Consider the following 24,224-nt stretch of genomic DNA (forward strand, 5'->3'; position numbering starts at 1 on the left):
AGGCTAAACGACGTCGTTTTTAGGCAAAAAAAAAAAAAAAAAAATCGCGGATGTGAAGTTAACGGCGCGCGTTGATCAAATTATGAATTTTCCGTTATGAGATTATGAATTTTCATAAAATTCATAATCTCATAACAGAAAATTCATAATTGCATAACAGAAAATTCATAATCGCATAACAGAAATTCATAATCTCATAACAGAAAATTCATAATCTCATAACTGAAAATTCATAATCTTATAACAGAAAATTCATAATCTCATGGTTCCATAAGTGAATGTGTAGGCATGATTCCAAAGTGAATGTGCAGGCATGGATTCATAATTTATGAATGTCCGTGATTTCGGACAGGAATGTGTAGGCATGGTTCCAAAGTGAATGTGCAGGCATGAATTCATAATTTATGAATGTCCGAAATCATTGTTCACCTCAAATTAAAGTGAAACCGCAAAATGTGAAAATGAAGAAGAAAAGTCACGCAATTAATTAAGAAAAAAAAAAGAGATAACGGTGTACTAACACCGTTGGAACCGTGTTCACCATTGTTCACCATGAATGGTGAACACGGTTCCATGGCATAACGCTCCATATATTTGACATCAAAGAAATCTAAACCTTCAAATAGTGTTTTAGAGCATCCCTAATTTATGGATATTTTTGGTACTAAAAGTTGGAGAAAAAAAATAATAATAATAACTTGCAGGAGTTTGGATTTGTTGTGGGCTTGTAAGGGAAAAAAAAAACATTTATTCTTCTCCCTCTCTATGTTTTTATCTCTTTTTTTTCTCTATGGTAGATGTTCTTACAAAATTTAAAAATTACCTCTTAATAAAATTATCAAACATATATATTGTCAAAATGAATCATTTTTTAATGATTAAAATGAGTATTTTAACTATTTTTCAATTACTTTTTTAGATAGTCAGACACTACAAAATTTTAAAAATAACTTTTTAAAATCATTTTCTCTGAATTTAAAAATCAACAGTTATCATAACCCCTTAGTCACGAGTGCAAGAAAATTTGGTGAGGATAAGTGTAAGAAATACGTTAAAACCACTTCACTGCCAACTGCCAAACTGCCAACCCATTTTCCAATTCCCAACTTGGGTTACTGCCGCCACCATAACCACCTGCTAATCTACTATACAGCCTTATCATCAATCCACTTTTTTGGACAATTTTGGTCACAAATAACTATAAATATAGTATCTCATATTATTATCACTAAAATAACGATTATTAAAAGTGTCACAAAACACTTTAGTTTTTTTAAAGTTTTCATAATAATAAATCAATTTTGACCAAATTTTAAAACTTATCTAAAGGTTTAGATTCTTTTAAGTTAATGATTGAATAGAAAAAAATCGCTGATCTAGTTCCTCAATTATTTTGCAATTGTCAATTTAGTCCTTAACTTTCAGTTTGAACTAATGTAATTCTCGAATTGTTTTAATTTTCGTCAATTAAGTCCCTTTTGGCACTATTCCGTCAATTAGTTGTTAGTTGCCATTATTTGAGAGTGCATTTTAGACTTTTCTCATGGCCCCTTTTATATCACCTTAATCGTTCATCGTGGAAATGAAGTTGTAGCATACGACTCAGCTGAGCAGAGCAACACTAAAAACGCAATCCAGCATATCGTCATAGCTTGACTGGATGACGAGTTCCGTAGCGTCCTCATAGCTCGCACCAGCCTAATCGAAGCCAAGTCACTACTCAAATCAAGCTCTTCATCTTCCAAAGTCGGTTACAACCCCAGGACTAGCAATAATGAGATAAGGTTGGAAGAGTAAGAGTTCAAGAGCTTTGACTTTGAGGAAGAAAGCTCATTGACCAAAGAGCTAGAGCTTGAGGAGAACCGGAGGAGCAGAGTAACTACTGATCTATGAGTAGCTTCCGAGAAATCAACATCATGCCACTAGATGCAACCCACGACCTCCAGAGCATCACTGTGCAGATGATTTCCATCGAATATATGCGCAAGTGTATTTAGGTGTACGTATTGCGACGATGGGAAGTTGTCGATTGACGCGAGCTTCAGGAAGCTTGGGATAGAGAAGTTGAGCATTGGAGATATATAGAGGCTGGGTCTCCTTGTTCTTGAAAGAGATAAAAGGGGTAATGAGAAAATTCTAAAATGCCCTCTAGAATAATGACAATTAACGGCTGATTAACCGAATAGTGACAAGGAAACTTAATTGATTAAAATTAAAACAATTAGAGGTTAACATTAGTTCAAATTGAAAGTTAAGGACTAAATTAACAGTTGCAAAACAATTGAGAGACCAAAACATTGATTTTTCTGATTTTGTTAATATGATACTAAAGGCTAGTTTCGAGACTTAGTTTAAAAAAAAAAAAAAAAAAAGATCAGCAGTATGATTTTTATTTTCCAAGAAAATAAAAAAAAAATCTAGAAACTAAACGCAAATTTATTATTCTTCTTTTTATGTTTATTTTTGAAAGCTACTGACTCTATTACATTGTAGTATCTGTTCATCTATATTTTCTCAACCTGATGAAGCACAAAGAGTCAACAAGGCCTCCACTAAGGCTCAATCTTATGACCTCCCATATTGGAGGGTTACTCCATGCCATCTGAACACAATGTGCTTGACATTTTCATTTTATGTTTTTCAATTTTAAAAATACGTTTACCACCACTAATTTTTCTATTTTATTTATTTTTCTCTATAAAAATAGAAATTCTATCCAATTAATAAATGTACGAGTTGGAGTCTCAATAGCCATTGAAGTTTGACCAACATATTAGGTTGGTACGGAAGGGTTGCCAATCTCTTTAGTCTTTAGCTAAAGACTAAAAAGCATTGTCTTGTTCCCTTTGTCCACTTCTATATTCCCTCATCCAAAATTGTTTTACAGTCAAAGCTATACACTCTGTTTAATAACAGAAAAAAGAAAAAATAATTAAAAAAAATGCATGGTCCAAGGATGTAATGTATTAAGAAAACCCCCCAATAAACTTTTCATAGATTATCAATTGGTTATCATGTTGAAAGGTGTGCAGCATGGGGTTAGTTAAGGTTTGCTACAACTAATTCTCTTTTAGGTGCAATAATTACCAACAATAATTGTGTAATTTATATTACCGATGAATTTTATGTGAGATTGTCTCACATTACAAGAATACAGTAAAATACTAACGAATTTAATAACAAATTAAGTAGTTATTATAATTTTTTTTTTTTTGAAAATCAAAGACAAATTTCAATTAAACTGAATGAGAGAGTAGTGAATGAATACAAACAGGAGGGATGGAATCCCAAAAAGGCAAAAACCATAGTCAGATTGAGAGCCTGGTGCCCTTGCTAACGTATGGGCCATCATGTTCAATGATTTCTTAATCCATCTAAAACTAATATGATCAAAGTTAATCATGATATTTTATTATGACGACTTGTATCCACAAGGAGTAAATAACTCAACATAAGTTGTTAATAGTTCATCGACTCATCAATAATGCTAATAAACAACTCATTTAATAAGTCGAATTTAGAATTAGTTACCAAGTCAATTATCCTATCAAGTTTGCTGCAATTTGGCAATACATTTGAGAATTGAGAAAGAATATGAGATTGAAAGTAGAATCAAAATGATAGAAAGAAATGAACACAAACACTAGATGGAAGTCACAAATTTAAAGCTTAAGAGTATGATTACATGAAATTGATTAATGGCAAAAGGGAACATATAGCAGACAAGCATGACACCAAAATCCAACAAGCATTGCAATTAAAATATATAATGTCACCAAGACCCGTGGGAGGCACCATTCGCACATCCACATCATTCCAACCTCTCTCTCTCTCTCTCTCTCTCTCTCTTCTCTCTCTCTTCTCCAACTCACCCCCGTGTACTCATCCATCCCCATTCTCCACAATGATTCTCCCCTTCCACTCTCACCCTCTTTCTTCCCCATTTTGCTGCCATTCCCTCTCCGGCATTGCACAACAACACATTATTAGCTTCTGAGCTTCAAGAATATGCACATTCAACAAGCTCTGGAGATCTCTTGCTTCATCCCTTCCACACCTCCCTGTTTAAAGTCTCCATTGGACCACCATTCAAGATGAGATTAGGTGAGTTCAGTTCAGCTTTTTAACTTGCTCTCATTTTATCTTCTATTTTTTTTTTTTGTTTGGGCTGAAACTGTTCCAGATTTCCAGAACTGAATGTGGGAATGTAATTGATTTTTGACTGAAAAGAATAGAACTCCAGGATAAAGGAACAAAAGTGGGGTTCTTTAGAATCTTTAGTGGCAAAGATACTGCCTTTATGCGGTTTGTTTCAGACAGTGATGTAGATAAATTATTTGTTTTCAAGAATTGAAAACCCATTTTTCGGAATTGGCTTTATTCTGGATAATCGTATTGATTTTTGACCAAAAAGAAGAAAAATGGCCAGAAAAAAGGGATTCTTTAGAATCTCTGGTGAGAAAGATATTGACTTTATGTGGTTCACAGGGCTGTGGGTAGTTGTACTGTTTTGCTCTTAATGTTGTACCTATATCAGACTTTTTTGGCAACATAGGGAAAATATAAAAGTATTTTAATATTTCAAAAAAAAAAAAAAAGATGATCTTCTTGTTCCAAGAATCTAAGGTTTGATGTTGACTGAAAATCACCTCAAATTATGTCTTTATGCACTCCAATTATGTATAATGCCAAATACAGCACTGATTTGCTGAAAAGTACTTGTTAATTGGGCCCTATTTAGAGCTTTAACTTTACTTGATCCTTGTAGTTTTTCTTTTGGCCCTTACATCTTTTGCTACTTCCAAATTTTTGTGAAGAAACGTCTCAAAGTAGTTGCAGTTTTGGAAAAATGAAGGCAGTGAAAAGAATTGGACAGTCATGACTGAAATGGGCATAGTGGTATAGCTGAAAGAACATTCCCTAGCCACTTCTTAGAACAAAAATACGCAAGTAAAGTTGTTTCGAGGTCTAGTATAGTTGAAAACTGTGGAAGTTTAAACGTCATTTATGTTTGCTTTGTAGCAAAGATTCCAATGAAATGTCAAAATGTACACGGCCTAATTGTTTGAATATTTGTTCGTGTAAACAGGTTTTCCTAAAGATGATCTGGAATCATCCACCGGGCAAAGCTTAGATGGGAGTTTCAGGAAGCCAGGGTCTGGTATGAACCTTTTTCTAATAATGCTTCGTGGAAAAGGAACATTAACCTTATTTTCATCTTAAACCAGAGCCAATACATAGATTTCTTTGCATTTATCTGAAACATAAAGGGGCGTGGTCTCTATTATACTACTACGGCCCTGTTTGGTAAAATAGTTAGCCTATCAGCCAATTTTCGCTTATTTGACCACTATTAGCTGTTTAACTTGGTTAAACAATCAATATGAGTGTTTGATTAATTAGTTTTTTATAACTTATTGCTCCAAAATGCTAAAATTCAAAAGTTGCTCAATCGATATGCTTTTTGAGAAAGTCATTTTGTATGTAAGAAAGTCATTGGCTACTTTATTATGATGGGCATTATGACTATTCTTCTTTCTCGGTTCTTTTTTGCTAGTAAGTGCTACTTTCTTATGAGTTCTAAAAACTATACAAATCTTGGATGCAGTCACTTCATTTCATACCACCTCCAGCGCGTCGGGCAAGTTTGTGCCTACATCAAAAAGAGCGTATAAAGTTCTCAAGGATTATGCAGCAAAACTTGTTGACATTGATTTGTTTACACGTATTCTGGAAGAGTGGGTTCAGGAAAATTTATATCCTGATAATGGTAATAGTGAACAATCGTTTAGTTCCCCTTTTCTGATCGATGAACTCCGTGCCCTGGATTATGCGTTGGAGGGGATTCTATTTCAGCAGCTATTTCGTATGCCTTGTTCACCGTACAGCTGTGATAATCTAAAAGAAGACGAGTATCTAGCACTGGAAGATTTTCTGCATACCATTGCAGATGGTTTGTGGCACACGTTTTGGCATAAAAGTAAACCAATGCCATATTTTGTCTCTTGTCCTCGCTACCCGGGATCAAAGTTTTACACCTTGGAGAAAGCGTTATCAAGAGGAAGACTCGGAGGGCTCTCGGGGGCTGCTCTGATGTCAAGAACTAGGGATACTCCACATGTTCGTTGGGATGATGTTGTCGAGTTTGCACTGTTTAAAACCGATATTCTGATGGGAAACGGGCTTGGATTTTCCACGGCTGTTGTTTGTGAAGCTCTCTTCTATGGCATTCACGTTCTTCTTTCGAGGAGTTTGAGTAGGTATAGTTCTGTAGATGGTGATTCGGTTTTTATTTTAGTTCTGGACTCGAAATTTGGAGGCGTGGTGAAACTGGGAGGCGATCTTGGTAATCTTGAAGTGGATTTAGTTAACCCGTATCAGTCCATGGCAGAATGGATGAAGTGTCACGCAGAAATTAGCATTTCCCCGGTGGATAGGATTTGGAACAAGCTAGGAAATGTGAACTGGGGGGACTTAGGAACTCTACAGTTAATTTTGGCAACATTTTACTCTATATGTCAGTGGAACGGACCGCCTAGAAAGTCGATCGCTTCGCTTGCAGCCGACCACAGCCTTCGTCTCCAAAAGCGCAGGATTGAATGTCGTCTTATCGAGAATGAAAACGCACTGGTTCCTTACGAGAATACTAGTGACCATCATGGAGAAATTGTGGAACTCGAGAAGCTAAAGCCGAGGAAGCAAGGGTCCCGGTTACATCTTAAGCGAGGCGAAATTGTTCTCCTAGAAGACCATAGCCTCGGGCAGAAGCAGTTCCAAGTTCACGAGCCTCTACCCGACTACTCGTGTTCGTACATTGGAGTTGCTTTGGATTGTCCCCCGGACTCCTTGACTTTGCACTTTGGCGCTCATCCTTCTCGTCTCGAGCCTTCTTGGGAAGACATGAGTCTATGGTACCACGTGCAGAGGCAAACCAAAGTACTAAACATGTTCCGGGAGCAGGGAATTTCGAGTAAAAACCTGCCTGAAATCGTAGCCTCGGGCAGAATGATGCACTCGGGTCCCTGCGAGAAACCGAGCCAGAAAGGCTGCTGTGATCATCCCTGGTGCGGGACTCCCGTACTCGTTACATACCCCGTAGGGGAGCCACTTTCATCCGTCATTGCTCGTGATGGCCCGTTTTCCCCTCAAGAAGCCATACGCTGCTGCCATGACTGCTTAGCCGCCCTACGAAGTGCAAAAACCGCCAACATCCAACACGGTGACATATGCCCCGAACACATAATTCGCGTAGCTAGCAGCAGCAGCCACTCCTACGTCCTCGTGTCGTGGGGCCGTGCAGTTCTCGAGGAACGGGACAGCCCCGCAATGAACTTACAATTCTCATCAGCTCACGCACTTCAGCACGGGAAACTCTGCCCATCATCCGACACCGAGAGCCTCGTCTACCTCATCTACTTCATCTGCGGTGGAGCCATGCAGCAGCAAGATTCCATCGAATCGGCATTGCAATGGAGGCAGAGATCCTGGGCAAAACGCGTGATCCAACACAGACTTGGCGAGGTCTCGGCTCTCTTGAAGGCGTTTGCTGATTATATAGACAGCCTGTGTGGAACACCGTACCCGGTGGACTATGATGTTTGGCTGAGGAGACTGAACCATGCTGCAGATGTCTCAGGAGACAGAGGGAAAAGGATTGAAGATGTGGTTGAGACAGAGGATATGGGAGAGTATTCTGGGAACTCTGCTGGCAGAAACTGTTGATGATGTTGAAAAAAGTTTAATTTTTTTATTCAAGTTTGGTGGATTTTAGGAAATTGGTTATTGTTTGTTGATTTAAACTCAGAAGAGTAGACTGATTATAGTTTATGGTCATGAAAATATGCTGATTCTTGTTGGTCTCTCTGGGACCCATTTGGGTTACGTTACTCGTACCGCCAGAATCCAGTTGAAAAATATGGTTACTACAAATCAGAGGTTACCTAAAGTTTTAAACCAATTAAATCGATTGAAATCGGAAAAATAACAAAAGAAAAATATGAAGAGACAAAAATTTCCTTACTAAAAATAGAAAAAAAAAATCATAAAAAAGGCTAAAAGTGTCCAAAAAATGATAATCTAGGATTTAAAATGACAAAAACGATATTGTGAGATTAAATTTGAAATTGTCATCAAAGACAAAGGACCTCTAGTGGAATTAACTCTTTCTTTAATTAAGAAAACAAAAGAGAACAACTAAGAATTCTAGACATTCTCTTAGCCCATTCAAAAAGATCTAAGATTATAATTATTCATGAATGTTTATGTCTCTAGCATGACTACTTGATGAAATGTGAGGGTAAGTGGGGTCAATGGCCGATACTACTGGAAGGATTCCTCTTTGGATAATAGGTAAGGTAACATTAGCTAATTTGTAGAAAAGTGTTTGGTAAATTAGTTGTCAGTTGATTACATACAAAATGAGTTTCTCAAAAAAACTGATCGAAAAAGTTATTCTAAGCAGTTTTTTAAAATTTTAGCATTTAAAAGAAATAAAATATTACAAAAATTTTCATATTAATTATTTAACCAAGTCAAAAAATTAATAGTAATAAATAAATTAAAATAGACTAATTATTTTACCAAACATGGCATATACTCAACATAGGAACCCTAACCCCTTAAAACTCAATTTGAGTCGTGCTATGCAGCGACGCGATAGCGAAGGACGTGAAATTTTTTGTAAAAAAAAAAAAGAAAAAAAGAAAAAACAGAAACTCAACAGAGGAACCCTAACCCGTTAAATCAAAAAGCCCTCCCCCGAATCCACTCTTTTCGGCGAAGCTGCACGACAGTGAACCTACGTAGCAACGGTGGACCAGACATCGGCGCGTAAGGAGAACGTTAGGCCTACTAATCTTCTTCATTGAAATGTTCTACTGATTTTCAGGTTTGTGATTAGCTTTGTTCATGATCGTACCGGGCTGAGCGTTTGGATTTTTTTTTATTCCTCTGAAATCTTAAACCCGTCTTACAGTTATTCGTGGTGGAAATGCGTTTTTAATATTAATTTTAATTTAATTTTTGTTTTTGTTAGTTTTGTTTTCTGAGCGTAGCAGTGATGTTCATTTTTTACTTCCAATTGTGTTATTGAATCCTGGATCAGTCAGGACATTAGTGTTGAATCAACCTTGAATTTAAGTGCAGCTTACACTCTTCTTGAAATGTTCAATTTATATGATAATTGTTGTGTTTTCTTATATAACCTGCAATTCATAGCCTGCTGACTGGTATATTAGTAGCTTCAGTTAAGATGTGTAGTTTTCATAAGTTGAGTTGTCTTTTTGTTTCTCTTAGCTAATTAAGCTTTAATTACTTTCGGGGGCATTTTTTGAGTTGTCTTTTGTTTCTCTTTTATTTAACACTTTGAAGTGGAAACACCTTAGGGGCTTCAGTCTCCTTTTATTATATATTTGAAGTTTAGAGGCAGTGGTAAATTGAAGTCAATCACTTCTTTTATGTAAATTTTGCCCTGTTGTATTAAGTCAGGGTAGATTTCTTACCCAAAATCTTTCAATGGTCATTTTTTAATTTTCCATTTAGTTTGCTTCTAATTAAGCTGTCTATGGTTGTGTTACTTACTTGGACTGTTGCACTGATAAACTTGTTATGATGTTGTAGTCTGCTTCAATTAAAACTGTGCTGCATTTGATTATATGGTGAGAAAATGAGTGCACGGAAGAAGACACCTTTCCAGAAACACCGTGAAGAGGAAGAGGCTAAGAAAAAGGTACTAATTTGGAGCTGTGAAGCTTCTACTTTCTAGAATAAAAATGTTTCTTCTTCCTAACCTTTAGTATCCCTTGCTGAGTTGCTGGTTTTCTTTGACAGAGAGCTGAGGATGAAACAGCTCGTCTATATCAAGAGTTTGTGGAGTCATTCCAAGTTGATGACGTACCTGGTTCAAAGGCATTTGTTAGAGGAGGGGTCATCAATCCCAATGAGAAGTTGAAGAATGATTCTGAAGGTTTGTAGCTACACTTTGTTCTCACTCTTTTGTAGTATTTTTAAATAGGTAATCAACATAACATTCTTATGCTTTATGAATATTGGATAAATGAATGATTTTTTCTTACATGGACACATTAATAAAAGTATGGACCTTTTCTATTCATTCACGGATGGCAGGTGGAAATTCCAACGATGAGGGTTCTGGTTTAAAGAAGGGGAGTAGGTAAACATATGCCTTTTGTTTGACCATGTTATAATGCTACTCTAATGCCGCATCCTGGATGCCAAGATTTCTCATGATCTTATCTTGACTGTGCTTATTGGGCTTGTAAATATTAGGAAGTTCGAAGACCAACCTCATTATCTTTACTTTTTTTTTTTTTTTTTTTTTTTTTTCCACTTGATTTTTAATGTTCATATGAACTTATCTTTTGTGACCAAGGGATAATTCTGCTAATGTAATGGGTTTTCTGAGAAGAAAAATAATGGTATAGTCGGTATTATACTTTGGAAGTTGTGTATTTGTTGTTTTGTAATTGTGGTCTTTAACATCTAGCATTTGTTTTCTCTTCATTTGTTCACTCATTTTGCTGTTCTACAGTTTTGCTTGACTATATCTCCCATATACCGATGACGGATGTATTTGATGCTGCCAAACAGTGCAGTTAGCATTTTTTTAATTGCATATACGGCTTATTTTGCTGTTCTACTCAGTCCATTGCCACCAATGACAGAAAGCCTACTACCCAATCCCCCACAAAGAAATAAATCAAACAAACAAAAGAAATTGATAGGAAGCCTGCTTGGAGTTGGGTGATGTTCAACTGTATTGAACATTAATCTTTATTGGTTTCCAGTCTATGCTGTTAATTGGTTTGTCGATGATGAAAGTGATAGCAATATAGAATTGTTGCTCGCCCATGCAAATTAACTCACATGATTTATTGTTAGTTATTCTTTCACATCCATCTTATATATCCCTGAAAAAGGTTATTGGTGGCACAGACTTTGGAACATATTTCATGTTTGTGCAGGTATGTACCATCTTTCATACCACCTCCTATGGCAACTAAGAGTAGAGATTATGAAAGGAAGGTTAGTTGCACCACCAATAACCATTGGGCAACATGCTAGTTGCTTTTACGCTTATTTTATTTCAAATTTTGATTTTGATTTACTAAATGCAGAAGGAGGAGAAGCCCAAGGAAAGAGAAAAAGGAAAATCAAGGAATATCGATAATTTTATGGAGGAATTGAAACATGAACAAGAAATGAGGGAAAGGCGAAATCAAGAGCGTGAACATTGGCGTGATCGACATACTGATAATTCTACTGTAAGTTGCTGCTCAACCCAGAACAAGTGCAAAATGTGAAGTCAACTGTAATATGTAATATTCCTTGTGAGATTTAAATCTCTATATTATATATGCCATTTTTTTTTTTTAATTTTTTGTTGTAGTAAATTGGAACAGGTAATAATTGCAAAATACTGTAGTATTTTCATCTAATTGATGCAGTAGATGCTTATCATGCTAAAATCAGTTTCCAACTGATCATGCTACTTGCAACTTGTTTGTAAATGAGGCAAAAAGCTATATGATTTTCATAAGTTCATTATGGAATTTCTATTGAATATTTCACATCCATTTTCATATGCGTATATTAGTTACCATGCTGATATCTTGTTTCATGCTGACATGACCATTGTGAGCTATTCTGTCTTTTTTCCTCAACAACATTTTATTAATTTACATACGTGTCTCCCATGTATTATCTGCATTTGGTTGGTAACTTTGGATCATTGGTATTGTATTTGTCTAATGATGCTATTTGTCCTCAGCCATCTAGTCGATTTGATGAGCTTCCAGATGATTTTGATCCCAGTGGAAGGCCTGGATCATTTGATGACGGGGACCCGCAAACCACAAATCTTTATGTTGGAAATCTATCACCTCAGGTGGGCTTCTACATAGAATGTACTTCATTTTTATTTGCTTTCAGCTCAAATGAAATTTTATGATTCTTTCCTCATGAATTTCTGTGGATTCCTTCTTTTTTTTTTTTTTTTTTCATGATTTTATAGGTTGATGAAAATTTCCTTTTACGCACTTTTGGGAGATTTGGACCTATTGCAAGTGTCAAAATAATGTGGCCCAGGACAGAAGAGGAAAGAAGGCGGCAAAGGAATTGTGGGTTTGTAGCTTTCATGAATAGAGCTGATGCTCAAGCTGCAAAAGATGAAATGCAGGGTAAGGCTTTAGTTACTTTGTTTGAAATGCAACTTCTGAGCAATTCATAATTTTTATAGAAAAGGTCATATTACTAAGATGGAGATAGTTAAAATCTAGAGGTTGAGAAGTCCACAAAAAAATTAAGTGAAAGATCATTAAGCAGAAATCCACAAAGACAGTTGCAGACTTTTGAGTATACTTGAAAAGTAGTTCATTACTTGTACACCAAAGACAAGTTACATACATCATTTTCAGGTGTTGAAAATTCCTGTACTTCTTTCTAACCAAAAAAGCAGTTACTGAAGCTGCTAATTTCGACAAACTTTTACCATTATTCCTAAATCTCCAGCGCTATTTTGGACACGTTAAAACTAATTTTATTCCAGTAAGAGATCCTATAGACTACTTAAGCTGTCAACGAACTTTCAAACTAAACAAACTTAGAAGCAACTCTATTCTGCAGTATCATTTACTCATAGTTCTGTTTAGTGCCTCCTTTATCTGTACAAGTACCTAGTTGCATGTGTACTTTGTCAGTTTATCTACTACTTTCTCTGTGCGTGTATTGGAACTTTGAAATAAAAATAAATGATATTGAAATATCTGCTTCTGATCCAGGAGTGGTTGTATATGAGTATGAGTTGAAGATTGGGTGGGGTAAATCTGTCTCTCTCCCATCACAAGCTCTACCTGCTCCTCCCCCAGGACATATGGCCATCAGGAGTAAGGAGGTTAGTTTCATTTTTCCTTAGGCTATAATAACTGATCTATGCATGTGTTAGTACAAAAATGTTATACATCTTTTTGATGCTCCATCAGATTGTTGAATGTATGCTTATCGTATTATTATTATTATTTTTATTATTATTATTAATATTAATATATATATATATATATATATATATATATATATATATATATATATATTATAAAAGAGATTCTATTCTATTTATTTTCTTTAATTCAGAAATAGATGGCTATTTATGTCAGAATTTTTTTCCTCCTTTCATAAAATATACGTGTTTGGAATTCCCATTATGTGTCTCCTTATTCTTTCTTCTCAAAATCCATGAGCTCCTTTTTACATGAAATAGTCACAATTCGTGAACTCTTTTTTTTTTTTTTTTTTTTTTTACATGAAATAATTATAATTTTATGGTTTTCAGGGTGCCACTGTTATTTTGTCTGGTCCATCAGGTCCTCCAGTCACTTCTGTACCAAGTCAGAATTCTGAGCTGGTAGGTTGCTATATATTGTTTTTTAGTAACAGTGTACTTGGTACATTTGTTGTTTTGAAATGAAATCTAAACTTTGGGGTGAATGATCTGAAAATATCAAGTCTAAAAAGCCAACTGTGGTATGACAAGGATGGAATTCTGTTCAAGGTTTATTTAAATGGAAACACAGCCAGTTTTGAGTCTGCCACTTTATCTATAATCATGTTGGCTAAGAAGATGGTCTTCTTAATTCACATTAATTTTGTTATCCACTTACTATTGCAAATTATTCACAATGCCATGCTCAGTAAGGATTAATGATCTTAAAACTGAAATTCATATTTTTTTCAAACAGATAAGCAACATTTACATATTGTTGAATAATGTGTATTGAAATCGGACATCTTTCTTATCTATCAGTGAATTGGCCAATTTGGATTTGTGCTCCCTCTAAAGTAGAGGTGGGTTGAAACTGTGAATATGTAATTGTCAAAATTAATCATCCTATTAGAATTGTCTTACCAGAAATATTAGTCTACTATCTCCACATATATGTTATATTCGGCAATTCTGATTTACTTGCTTCTGTGAAAATTACAGAACATGATGTATTTAAATATTTAATACAGCATTTGGTGAGTAGGTCACACATAGTGTTTTATGTTATAATTTGTATGTTCTATTGGTCGTGTTTGTCCATGTAATCCTTGACCCAGTGAAATAAATTTCTTCATTGTTTGGAGCAAAATAAGTGTTTTAAAGGCCCAGTGATCATTGTCTCTACACTGCTTGTGCTTCCACTGTTCTCCAAATTGGACTTCATTATTTACAAGAAATATTTTGTCCTGCCGTTTAAAATGAAATACTCCTTTATTAATACTTTCTCGTTGTCCATGAGTATAGGTTTTAACTCCAAATGTACCTGATATTACTGTTGTTACACCTGATGATGATCACCTGCGCCATGTCATTGATACAATGGCTCTCTATGTTCTTGATGGAGGTTGTGCCTTTGAGCAAGCCATAATGGAGCGAGGTCGTGGAAATCCGCTCTTCAGCTTCTTGTTTGAGCTTGGCTCCAAAGAGCATACTTACTATGTTTGGAGGCTTTATTCATTTGCTCAGGTAAATCTCTCTCTAGCCTTAAAATGTTGATGTGGTCTCTTTGTAGTGCATGCATCCCTAAATCCTCTTCATAGACAGACGACTGAGAGTGACCTTTTGACCCATGTGAAGCTTGCAAGGCTTTTCATCCATCTCAAAATTTCTGTAGCCCTTTTTTGTATCTCTCATGGAAAGAAAAGAAACAACTAAAAATATTTGACTCTTGTGTGCAGGGAGATACTCTTCAACGATGGCGCACTGAACCTTTCATTATGATAACTGGTAGTGGCAGGTATTTGAGTTATTTTTACTTATTTTCTATGAATATTTTTATGTTAACCCTGGTCATGATTTTGATGTTGCACCTCAATACACACCCTCTCTTGGAGGATGATAAGTTAGAAAAGTCACTTCATAGTATAAAAAAAAATTAAAATTATTTTGTTTGATACCTTGTATGTACAGGTGGATACCACCCTCTCTGCCATCAGCAAAAGCGACTGACCATGAGAAGGAAGGTGGAAGCACATATGCTGCTGGAAGAAGCCGGGTATATTTCTTTTCCATGTGATGGAATGCATTGCTCTAATTACAATGTCTCTTTCAAATTAATATTTGCTATTAATGCCCACAGCGTGTGGAGGTGGAACGTACACTGACAGATGCACAGAGAGATGAGTTTGAGGATATGCTTCGTGCATTGACACTAGAAAGAAGCCAGATAAAAGATGCAATGGGTTTTGCATTAGATAACGCTGATGCTGCCGGAGAGGTAATTATAAGATAGTGAGATTTGATTTTGTTGTTTGAATTAATAATGAAGATGAACTGTCTACTGTCTCCATGAAGGTTTTAATTAAATATCTGTTTTCTTTTGAAGTCCATTAGCAAATTCGCAGAGCATGTGAATGTTCATGATGATTGGGCTGCAATAATCATCATAATTTTATTTAATTGGTGTGGTTGCTTCTCAGGTGGTCGAGGTTTTAACGGAGTCTCTGACACTTAAAGAAACTCTACCACCACCTAAAATTGCACGGTTAATGCTGGTCTCTGACATTCTTCATAATAGTAGTGCTCCTGTGAAAAATGCATCTGCTTACCGCACCAAATTTGAAGCAACTTTACCAGATGTAATTGAAAGCTTCAATGACTTGTATCGGAGTATTACAGGTCGAATGACAGCTGAGGCCCTTAAGGTAAACCCTAAGCGGTACATTAAACGGCTTGCCAGGCTGCTTCCCAATTACATTTCCCCCCACCCCAATTCCCTTCACAACTTGATATTAATTTTACTTGAAATTGTGCAGGAGAGGGTTCTGAAAGTTCTTCAAGTATGGGCTGACTGGTTTTTGTTTTCGGATGCTTATGTCAATGGCTTGCGGGCAACCTTTCTTCGATCAGGCAATTCTGGTGTAATCCCCTTTCATTCTCTATGCGGAGATGCTCCTGAGTTAGAACCGAAAGGCGGCTCCATGGACACGGTTGATGGTGATAAAGTTAATCCGGATGCTGCATTGGCTATTGGGAAAGGAGCTGCCATGAAGGAGCTTTTGAATCTCCCTCTTCCAGAGCTAGAAAGGCGGTGCAGGCATAATGGTTTGTCTCTTGTAGGCGGTAGAGAGATGATGGTTGCTCGATTACTTTATCTTGAAGAGGCAGAAAAACAGAGAGGCTATGAACTAGATGATGAATTGAAACATGGGAGCCACTCAAGTTCTGGAAAACATTCTAATAGCCGGAAAGAGACTAGTGAAGTAGATCAATTGGGCTTGTCAGGTTGGAATAGTTATGCGGATGAAAGCATACAACAAAAACGCAATGAATCTCTGCAGTCACCCCCGAGAACTCAAACTACGCAGCCTGAATCAATTGCTTTGTCAAATGAGGTAAAAAATGATCCTATTTTGCCATCCTCAAAATGGGCTAGAGAGGATGATGAAAGTGATGGTGAAGAGAAAAAGAGCAACAGGGATTTGGGGTTGACATACTCATCCTCTGGGAGTGAGAATGCTGGTGATGGTACCGGTAAGACTGATGAGGCAGAGCTTACAACTGAAGCAAGCAACATATCACATCTTGAAACTGGAATAAATGAAGAACAGAGGTAAAAATATTTTTCAGCAAATTAGGTCAATGGTCTCATTCCCCCCACCCCCTGGGTGATATTGTTGGCGTTTAGTTTCATGTTATGCTGTTGTTGTCTTCATGATTTCCATTTTCTTTTGCTAATTCCATACCTCTTTACACTGTTGTGACCACCTCCACCACACTTGGAAGATTTTTTTCATGATTTCCACACTTGTATTTCAGATGTGGATCCATGAATTTCTGGTTGATGTAATTATAACTGTTTTATAATGTTATACATTTGGGAATTTCTGGTTGATGTAATTATAACTGTTTTATAATGTTATACATTTGGATTATTATGATAAGGACTAATCATTTTCAGACAAAAGCTGAGGCGTCTTGAGGTTGCTTTAATTGAATATCGAGAATCTCTTGAAGAGCGAGGGATAAAAAATACTGAAGAAATTGAGAAGAAAGTTGAAATCCATAGACGACGTCTACAATCTGAATATGGTTTACTGAACTTCAATGAAGATGCTTCAAGGAAATGTGAGTCTAAATTCATCCCAAGTAGAGGATGTGATTTATTATATTATTCTGTTAGTATTATTCAGTGATTGTAGCTAATATTAATTTATTTGTTTAACAGCGATCAAGTCATCCTTGGAGAGAAGAGAGAGAAGAAACGAGCCTCAGGAAGCATCAAGGAAGCGTCACAGGAGTCGAAGCAGGAGTGAGAGCCCACCGCGGAAATCTTCCAGCAGAGACAGGGATAGGGAAAGTGATTTGAACAGAGACCGAGAACGGCGCCGCGAGAGGGAAAGAGGTCATGATGTAGAAAGCGATAAGCAAAGGGACAGGAAAAGCAGAAGCAGGGAGAGGGACGACCACGATAGAGACAGGGCCAGGGAGAGAGAACGAGAAAGGAGGAGAGTAAGATAAAGATGATATCAGTGACAAGAACAGAATCACATCAAATCGTCCCTGTTCTGGCTAGCAACAGTTGGTGCACCAACATTGACAACACGCCTTTGTACTTGGGGGTCACTACAATTTCACAATGAGCTATGGCCGTCTCGAGGTGAGTGCATAACGGGGTCCTGCATGGTATAATGAACATATTGGCTCCTTTTCATACAAGTCCAATGAGAGGCAGAACATGTTTAAGCATCGAATGTAGTTTGTTATTATGTACTTGATTATAAGAATGTGGAGTTTATGCTCGAAGTATGTCTGTCTTTTGATTTTGTTGTGTCAGACTCTTGTTAACTGATACTTTTTGCCTTTTGTGAATCTAATTTTTAGACAGACTTGTGTACTCCAGTCTCCATGTCGTCTGTCCTTAAATGTATAACGTGGTAGGCTTTTTGTTTTAATGCCCAATGAGGAATGCTAAATGTGTAGTCTTTTGGGATTTTTGAATTTAGTTCCTCTACTTATGGAGAGATGAATAAAATGCTTTTTTTGTAGTATTTGTTTTTTATTTTTTCTTTGTGGTGTAAACCACGAGGTGGTTCAAGTTTTTCTCTGTCCGTCAGGTCTACTCAACTAATTTTCGTTCACTCCGGGAGGCACGAGAGTTGGTCCAAGGGAAATTGTCACTTGTAAGAATCAAACCTGGGTTATCTCACAAAGAGAGCTCATTTGTCACTACCCTGTGTTTTTGTAGTATTTGTTATGCTAACAAGAAATTATACTATTTAAAAAAAAAAAATTAATGAATTAAGTTTTGATTTTTCAATTGCTTCAGTTAGAAAAATGAAAAACCAACTGAATTAATGGGAAAAAAAAAAAAAAGAATCTTAGCAAAATACAATCAATAACCTACTGCAAAGCTAAAACCAAAATTTTACTGCTCAGCTCTACTCAGTAACTAGTTTTCAGTAAAACCAACCAAATGCTGCTTCACTCACCCTACATATAATATAATGTAATGTAAAAAAAATTACCCCCAAAAGCTGCTGCATTAGGTACACTGCCTCAATCCCTAAAAATTGAATGTAAATGTACTCTGTATGTATAATCTTTATAAACATGAACATATAAGATTAATTTTCCAGAAGCTAGCCATAGGTCCAATGCCCATATGTACAGATGCCAGGATAGCTGAAAAAACCATCTTAAGCCGCAGGTGATCATCTACTGATCTACAAAAGTACAAAACTGAAGAATACCCCCCTGCGTGATTCATCATAAAAAACACACTGGAGCGGAGGAATGGGGGGTATCAAAAACTAACTGGATAAACAGGTTACGCCATGAAAGAATGGTTGGCTTTTAACCAACAGCAAAGAAATTCTTTTGCCGGATCAGTGTGAAAGGTTAGTTTTGGATGTACCATTAAATGTTGGGGGAGTTGAAGTCAGTCGGTCATTCTTCTTTCCACTTGTTAACATACTTCAAGAACGCAAGAGCAGGATTTTCCCCCGGTGGGGCACGGACTCGAGTTGACCTCCGACGCACAGATTCTTCTGTTGCACTTTCCTGAGTCGCATCCTTCAACCTCTTCTGAATTTCCAAGCTGTCGATGTTTATTCAACCATAATTATTTAAAGTTGGATATAAGAGATAAAACCACGAAAAGCAAACAAAGAAAAGGCAAAGATTCAAGAAAAGAAATTTCAGTAAATCAATATACAGCATGGAAGAGCCCATAATAGACACCCATATTGACTTAGAACTTACATTATTTTGTCATAAAACTTTTCCAGTTGTTTTTTGAGAGCCCTCTCTCTTACACCCTTCATATTGAGTGAACCCAACAAAGCATCAACCTGTTGAAAGAAACAAGTCAGAGAATCATTAAAGCATTAGAGAAAACCAAAATACTGCATGTCACAACATAAATACCTCCTCCTTTGAAGAATAATAGCCCCACTCCATGGAGTCGGAACTCTCAACAAATATTTTTGCTTCACGTCTGAAAAACCAGTATCTATTATGATCTCTATCTTTCCCCAGAGGACTGGTGCGTATAACTCTCTTTTCTATTTCTCGATCAAGATATTCTTTCTGTAATTGGAAAACAGATAAGCAACACCCAGTTTAATGATAAGGCCACAAATTTGTGAGACACCGATATGCATGAATGTTCTTGTGAGTATACATATGCACGTGTAACAAACAAACAAAGAGGGAGGGGGAATAGATTTTGAGAGAGAGAGAGAGAGCCCACCCTTTGTTCCTTACTCCTCTTTTCTATTGTTTCCTTTATTTGATTCTTCCTTAGCTTGTGAGCTGCCCTTTGCTTTTGGTCCTTAGTCTTGTTTTGCATAAGTTCCATCATTCCATTCTTGAGAGCAACCTTCTTTGATGAATTGCAAATGTTCTCAGCAGCATCTTTCTCGTTTACCATTTCTGCCTCCCCGTCACTGTTCAAAATGAATGGCAAAATGTAAGGAATAAAGAAAGAGGGAGGGGGGATGTTATGAATTGAAAAAATATTAAATATTAGAGATATAACCTGTCATCTGATGAATGCTTCAAACAAGAGGCCCACTTTTCCTTCCCTTCATTTGAAACATGTCCATTCTCTCTAATATGGTTGGAGTTCATTGAGTCGATATGCCTGTCTCTTGATACTTTTTCAACAGATTGAGTCTTAGAACGCTCTTTCTCTTCTCTCCTCTTTCTACCTTCTTCCAAAGCTTCATCCCTCCTTGCTGCTGACAGTGCCTGCCTCTTCTCAATATCCTCATCCAGTTTCTCCTTGAAAAGGTCCGACATGAAGGCTTGAGCAACCAGTTCCCCAAAGATTTTTAATTTAATGTCAACATCTAGAAGACCATAGTGACCACGTCTGATTGTAGAGATATGAGCAGACAATTCGGCAATACCGATCATTTCCAAGAAATCACACAAATACTCTGCCCAAGTAACTAATGTAATCTGGAAAGTGGGGGAAAAAATGCTGGCATAAGAATTCTAGACTATACTACAGGGAGGGGTATTAGGGTCAGTCCCTAACCCCCGCAACCCTCAAACGCACCAAATATTTAAAAAAAAAAAAAAAACAAAACAAAACAAAACAAAAACACACACACACACACAAGAGTCAGATACAATATGTGGCCCCACAGTTTGGGTGCAAGCAAGCCAAGATAAAGCATCAAAGGCTCAAACTATCTCAACTCTAGAAACACCAGACTTGATATCTGTCAGGCAAAAAACATGGGTTTTGAGCTGAACTCACACATTACTTGTGCATGGTCAAGCTCAATACTTGAGATGAGTCAAGCACAAACAGTAGCACAGAGCACTCTACACTGAATAATCCAATGCAAAAGTAAATGATCCATTTAAAAGGAAGCTTAAAATGCTTAATATTAACCTTGGTCTTTCTCTTTTTCTTTTTTATAGTGAAGAAATAGCGCACATTGTCTTTCATCAACAGACGAAGAAGGGCTGAGTGAGCTTCCATGATGAGAATGACATTGCTGTCACTATGGCACACAGCATTCTCAAAATCTTCAAGGGAAAATGGTGACAACTGCAATAACCTGCCAAATGATGTACAAAAATCCCAAACCATCAAAAGATCCCCAACACAATGCATTGGGGCATTGAAATCCCGAGAAGGAGAAGGACGCGCAGTTAACTGTTTGTCACTTTCCGAAGGTTGCACCAGTAGATCATCAATTGGATATCTAATGGCATTCACCTCCAAGTTTCCATTTTCTGAAAGAAACATTATAAGTAGAGAAAAAAAAGATAATTAGATGGTGGAGATAACGCAAACAACAATATAGTTGATAAACACCAAGCAAGCAGATAACAACTAGAAAAAGTAAAGCATTAGATGATGAAGATTATGATCGTGGGAACTCTAAGCAGAATAGAAGATAAACAAATTGAATCTCACCTTCATAAACACTCTTCCCATTATTTAAGGGCTCGTGACTTTTTCGGCTACAATTCTTCCGCTTAGGATCTAGCAACTCGTTCTCTTCTACATCCTAAAGGACAAGAACATCATGTTGCTTATAGTAAGAGGAGAAGGAACACCACCACCCCCCCCCCCCCCCCCCCCCCCTTCCCCAACAAAAAAAAAAAAAAAAAAAAAAAGAGGAAACACTTATAATTACCATATCAGTTCTCTTTCTCTTCTTATTAACAACAACTATTCCATCCTTAAGAGAAATTTCGCTTTCTAATTCTGGGGGAGGGTGAGTAGGAATCCCATGCTCCTTTGCCAACTTATCATGCAAGACCCAAGGAATGCTGCGGTATGTAGATTCTCTGATTAAAAGCTTCAGAACACCTCTACTATAAGGCAGCTTCTTCCTTATCAGATCTTCTTCATTTACTAATGTACATTCAGATAGGTTATCATATTTGTCCATCCATTCAACCTCATACTGAGTTTTCTCATCCTCTTCTACAATTCTTACAATCCTGCAAGTATATATACAGCTGTTTTTCCTCCCATACAGATTGGTATCCACTGACAAACGGCCATGGAGCTTTACAGCAATTGCATTGACAAGATCATTTAAACTGAGCATACCTGCAAACAAGGCAGGCATTGCAAGATCATCATAAAATATTATCCTAGAAATAACATTAGCATAACTGCATGTATCATAGTGTAGGAGTCAGAGCCAAACAAGAGATATCAATAGTCTAAGTAGCTAGAAAACATAAGAAACTGAATATGAAGTAAGAAACTAAAAGGGGAAGAAGTTTAAAAATCATGCCCTCCACTTTGGGTTGAAGTAAAACCAGTACCATTCAGGTCCATTAATGCATCCAGCATGCAATTGGGGAGTGTGTTTATGAAGGTACCAAGGAACAGGAGCTAAACTGCATGTATTGGTCTAGGAGTGAGAGTGCCAACAAGAGATATCAACTCTAAAAGTACCAGGGAACCATATGAAACTAAAAGCGAAACATGAAGATGAATGGGGAGGATATGATAAACCCATACCCTCCTTGTATTGAGGTAAAACCAATAATTCAATAACATTCAGGTCCATTAATGCATACAGCACCCAATTGCCTTAGTATCAAATAGAGCAATTGGGCTTATATTAATAGAACATGTCAATGAAAAGAGTTGATTGCTTGTGACTTGAATTAATAAACATAATGATGGTTGTAAATGCTTAAATATGGCCAAAATCTTATCTTTGCATAGCCAAAAAGGGAGGTGTGGTGACTGAAAATAGAAATAAATGACTCTGTTGAATAATAGGAAACCCTAGTCCTATTCCTGGAATCCTGGAAGAAGTAGGCTTAGTTTCCTATTCTGAGTAAGGGTAGGTTTAGCTTTCAATCCCTCAATTTCAACAATGCCAGGTGGCTTTGGAAGACATGGCACTACGCATGACCCTTGGAATGAGGGATTGAAAGCCATGCCATGACAGAAGAAACAGTAAGACTGAAGTTCACTAGTGACTTCCATGTAGGTTCACTTCATCAATCCAAGATACTTTACTATGTGATGGATTTTGAACTTCAGAAATAATGTGCTCCCTTCAATATCAGAAATAACAATCAAGTTGCCATCTTTACTTATAAACACGAAGTTCATCCACTAAATCAAATAATATACATTCTAAGATACACAAACAATTTCTTAACAAGATTGTAAAACACCCAGAGACATCATTCTAAGACAAATTTTTTTTTAAAGGTTGTAATATAGAACTTCCTCATCAAGCATCATCAAAATGGAAAAGTGAAATTATAACCAAACAAGGTAGGGAAATTACTGAATTGAACATCTCGGAGCACCGGGGCAAGAAGTTCCTTTGGGAACAGTTGCACCTCTTCACCAGCCTCCTTCTCTGAAAGGAGCGCCTCCTCATAGGTCAAGTAATTCTTCCCAGACAATTTGCACGACCATATCCTTTGCCGGTACAGATTCATTCGCTTCAAATAATCACTGCATTTGAAAAAATTTAAACAAAAATCCAATTCACTTTCTAACAAATAACTAGAGATAAAAATAAAATATCAGTAATCAACAAAACCAGAACTTTTAGGGTTTACCCATAATCCCTGAAGATCTCTTTTGTGAATCTGACTTGGAAGACCAGCTCATTGGGCTTTAAATCTTCTTGCTTTTCCAATAAAGCAAATGGCTTTCTTTTATACAATGGCATTCCGGAAAATTCAACTACAGTGACTACAAAATCCAGAAATTAACGATCAAATCCCATAAAGCCTAGATAAATCTTGCAACTGTGAAACCTAGATAGATATACAATCAAATTTCCAGTATCCATTCATGCATTAATTGCTCATACAAAAATTCATAAATGCACAAGCATTTATATCGAGCATAAAATCCAAAAAGCATAACCCAGAAATTCAAATATTCTTTGCATTACGGTAAAGAGCGAACAAAGACGATTCCCGCCAGTGGAGCATTGCATTCAATTGCTTTACTTTAATGTTTTAAAAGAAAGCACCGACGAGGAAGATAGATTACCTGATTGAAGTAGAAGGAAATGTCAGATTTGAGCTTTGATTTTAGGACTTGGTTTTGAGTTTCCCGGCACGGCGGAGGAGAGAGGTTGTGGTGGAAGCACGGTTTCGTCTCTGGTCGACTGAGGAAGAAGACCCCTCTCTCTCTCTCTGTCTTCTCTCTCTCTGTCTTCCTCGCTCTTCATGCATTCCCTCTTTTCGGAACTGTGTTTGCTGTATA

The 24,224-nt window shown here is 36.8% G+C and overlaps 3 protein-coding genes across 5 annotated transcripts; 2 read left to right on the top strand and 1 right to left on the bottom strand.

The window, feature by feature from the left end:
- Positions 1–3,805: 3,805 nt before the first annotated feature.
- On the top strand, positions 3,806–7,854 carry LOC109189041. The gene is made up of 3 exons (XM_019339743.1): positions 3,806–4,104; positions 5,090–5,161; positions 5,609–7,854. Exons 1-3 carry the CDS (start codon positions 4,095–4,097, stop codon positions 7,720–7,722), a joined length of 2,196 nt encoding a protein of 731 aa, XP_019195288.1. The 5' UTR covers positions 3,806–4,094; the 3' UTR covers positions 7,723–7,854.
- Positions 7,855–8,682: 828 nt separating this feature from the next.
- On the top strand, positions 8,683–18,045 carry LOC109189040 (protein RRC1-like). Of its 2 annotated transcripts, XM_019339741.1 has the most exons (18): positions 8,683–8,887; positions 9,619–9,727; positions 9,829–9,964; positions 10,126–10,171; positions 10,983–11,043; positions 11,136–11,282; positions 11,789–11,905; positions 12,032–12,197; positions 12,798–12,910; positions 13,346–13,417; positions 14,300–14,521; positions 14,734–14,792; positions 14,966–15,050; positions 15,135–15,272; positions 15,475–15,699; positions 15,811–16,607; positions 16,956–17,122; positions 17,223–18,045. In XM_019339741.1, exons 2-18 carry the CDS (start codon positions 9,665–9,667, stop codon positions 17,513–17,515), a joined length of 2,907 nt encoding a protein of 968 aa, XP_019195286.1. In that variant the 5' UTR covers positions 8,683–8,887; positions 9,619–9,664; the 3' UTR covers positions 17,516–18,045. The 2 variants fall into 2 exon arrangements, with proteins under 2 accessions (XP_019195286.1, XP_019195287.1); XM_019339742.1 differs by lacking the exons at positions 8,683–8,887; positions 9,619–9,727; positions 10,126–10,171 and having other exon boundaries at positions 9,860–9,964.
- A 449-nt stretch (positions 18,046–18,494) lies between these two features.
- Positions 18,495–24,181, bottom strand: LOC109189156 (DDT domain-containing protein DDB_G0282237-like). Of its 2 annotated transcripts, XM_019339923.1 has the most exons (11): positions 24,009–24,181; positions 23,567–23,702; positions 23,287–23,459; positions 21,658–22,079; positions 21,435–21,528; positions 20,904–21,250; positions 20,037–20,461; positions 19,749–19,944; positions 19,424–19,585; positions 19,259–19,347; positions 18,495–19,094 (listed from the first exon to the last, which is right to left on the bottom strand). In XM_019339923.1, exons 2-11 carry the CDS (start codon positions 23,677–23,679, stop codon positions 18,944–18,946), a joined length of 2,172 nt encoding a protein of 723 aa, XP_019195468.1. In that variant the 5' UTR covers positions 23,680–23,702; positions 24,009–24,181; the 3' UTR covers positions 18,495–18,943. The 2 variants fall into 2 exon arrangements, with proteins under 2 accessions (XP_019195468.1, XP_019195469.1); XM_019339924.1 differs by lacking the exons at positions 23,287–23,459; positions 23,567–23,702; positions 24,009–24,181 and adding an exon at positions 22,301–22,343.
- Positions 24,182–24,224: the final 43 nt, after the last annotated feature.

This window comes from Ipomoea nil, unplaced genomic scaffold (genome assembly GCF_001879475.1).
Source record: "Ipomoea nil cultivar Tokyo-kokei standard unplaced genomic scaffold, Asagao_1.1 scaffold1509, whole genome shotgun sequence".
In the NCBI taxonomy this organism is placed as follows: Eukaryota; Viridiplantae; Streptophyta; class Magnoliopsida; order Solanales; family Convolvulaceae; genus Ipomoea; species Ipomoea nil.

Bases quoted from the DNA above. Each gene is read 5' to 3' on its own strand.
- LOC109189041 (XM_019339743.1), top strand. The intron at 5,162-5,608 runs GTATGAACCTTT...TCTTGGATGCAG, and splicing joins TTTCAGGAAGCCAGGGTCTG to TCACTTCATTTCATACCACC.
- LOC109189040 (XM_019339741.1), top strand. From the start codon at position 9,665: ATGAGTGCACGGAAGAAGACACCTTTCCAGAAACACCGTGAAGAGGAA. The intron at 11,044-11,135 runs GTTAGTTGCACC...TACTAAATGCAG, and splicing joins GTAGAGATTATGAAAGGAAG to AAGGAGGAGAAGCCCAAGGA. The intron at 14,522-14,733 runs GTAAATCTCTCT...TCTTGTGTGCAG, and splicing joins GGCTTTATTCATTTGCTCAG to GGAGATACTCTTCAACGATG.
- LOC109189156 (XM_019339923.1), bottom strand. From the start codon at position 23,679: ATGCCATTGTATAAAAGAAAGCCATTTGCTTTATTGGAAAAGCAAGAA. The intron at 21,251-21,434 runs GTGAGATTCAAT...TGTTTCTTTCAG, and splicing joins TGGGAAGAGTGTTTATGAAG to AAAATGGAAACTTGGAGGTG. The intron at 19,348-19,423 runs GTATTTATGTTG...TTCTTTCAACAG, and splicing joins ATTATTCTTCAAAGGAGGAG to GTTGATGCTTTGTTGGGTTC.